Consider the following 1821-nt stretch of genomic DNA (forward strand, 5'->3'; position numbering starts at 1 on the left):
AAAAAAAAAGCATTCGTTAAAATGTAAATTTCTCGAAAAAAAAAAAAAAAGAAAAACAGTAAATCGCAAAAAGTTCTACATAAAAAAAAAATATATTTGCACAAGAAATTGATGCAGTGCAAACAGCTAAGCAAAAGAGGCAAATAGACATACAACGCGAACGCAAAGCGTACCCCCTTGAAATTACCCAACGGGACTGACACTCGGTCGCGCGGGTTAAGTGGTGAGGACGACTGGGCAGGAAACGGACAGCACAACAGACAAGTGGACTCACGCTTCCACACGTCCACGATTGCACCATTACACGATTGCACGCGTAGGCATATTATATGTTCTCCCGACCTGCGCGCCCGCTACCTGACCCTCACACAGATATCTCACCACACCCCCTAAGCGCAGAGATCCCCCCCCCCCCACCAGGATGATGAAAAAACTGCTTTTACTTTTCCTAATCTGCTCATTCAAAATATGGGCCGAAAATACAAGGGCATCAAAATTCGTAAACTCTAAAAGAAAGCGAAATGGAAACGCAATGCGAGAAAATAAATTGAACAGTGACGACGTGGACAACTACAGCTTCCTCTCCTTGCAGACAGGGAACGACGAGAAGGCTGCCAACGAAAGCGACGGAAACAACGCCAAGAAGGAAAAGGAAGGCGAAGAAAAAAGCAACGGTAATGAAAAGAAGAGTGAAGATAATACCAATGCAAATGAAAAAAAAAACGAAGAGAATACCAGTGTAAACGAAAAGAAGAATGAAGAAAACAACGCAAGTGAGCAAAAAAATGAGCAAAAAAATTACCAAAGTAATGAGCAAAATAATAGCCAAAATAATACTCCCCCCAAAAATGAATCCGTACCAGTAGAAAAAAAAATTAATAAAGAAAATTTATTAGAATATGGGACCCATGACAAAGATGGCCATTTTATTCCTTCTTATAAAACACTCACAAATGAAATTCTGTCAACAAATAATTCTCTGGTAAGTTTTCCACTTTGGCAGCCAAGCGATCGTAAAATTACCTTCCCCCAAATGAGTGTGTGTTAGTATGCACAGAATGGGCTTCCTATGGGGGGTCCTATATATTAACTTAGAGATACCGTGGCAACGCCATTGAAGAAGCAGACAAAACGTACACATGTGTGTGTGCACATATACGCTATGCGAGAGTAGAAAAAAAAAAAAAAAAAATGTTACGAACTAATAGACATACGTTGATCGCTTAATGGGACAGGCGCATACTTTTTTCCCATGTGTGCAACCCTAAACCAATTTATTTGCCACTTATGGCCCCACTTTTGTATCCACTTCTTCCCCACCCTCACCTCGCAGGAAAGAGCGTCGAGCTTCCTGAAGGTCGCCTGCTCACACATCATGAAAATTGTGGAATTCGTCCCGGAGAGTAAATTGTCGTCACAGTACATAAAGGTGGAGTCTAAAAACGTGTACATAAAGGATATCACCTCGGAATGCCAAAATATTTTTTTTTCACTCGAAAAATTAACCATGACAATGATTGTCCTAAATTCAAAGATAAACAAATTGATCTACGTCCAGGATAAATAATTTGCATCGGCTGTGATTGGCGACGAAACAAGGGCAAGTTCCCTCCATTTAGGCTTTTAGCGCTAGGTTTTTTCCCCGCTCCCTTTTGTTACGTCATGGCCATTTTTCCCGATTAACCATTTAGCAGCCTCACATTAACAGCGCTTTACGCATCTTTAAAAAAACTCTCACCTTCTAGCAGCGCCTTTTGTGAACTGCACATGTTTTTGTCGCTGGGGAATGTTTTTTTTTTTTTTTTTTTTTTTTTTTTTTTT

At 40.3% G+C, this 1821-nt stretch overlaps 1 protein-coding gene across 1 annotated transcript; it reads left to right on the plus strand.

Annotated features, from left to right (window-relative positions):
* Positions 1–421: 421 nt before the first annotated feature.
* Positions 422–1567, plus strand: AK88_04363 (uncharacterized protein; the record flags this gene model as incomplete). The annotated part of the gene is made up of 2 exons (XM_012481973.1): positions 422–982; positions 1334–1567. 2 exons carry the CDS (start codon positions 422–424, stop codon positions 1565–1567), a joined length of 795 nt encoding a protein of 264 aa, XP_012337396.1.
* Positions 1568–1821: the final 254 nt, after the last annotated feature.

Source organism: Plasmodium fragile, assembly GCF_000956335.1.
Source record: "Plasmodium fragile strain nilgiri unplaced genomic scaffold supercont1.60, whole genome shotgun sequence".
Classification (NCBI taxonomy): Eukaryota; Apicomplexa; class Aconoidasida; order Haemosporida; family Plasmodiidae; genus Plasmodium; species Plasmodium fragile.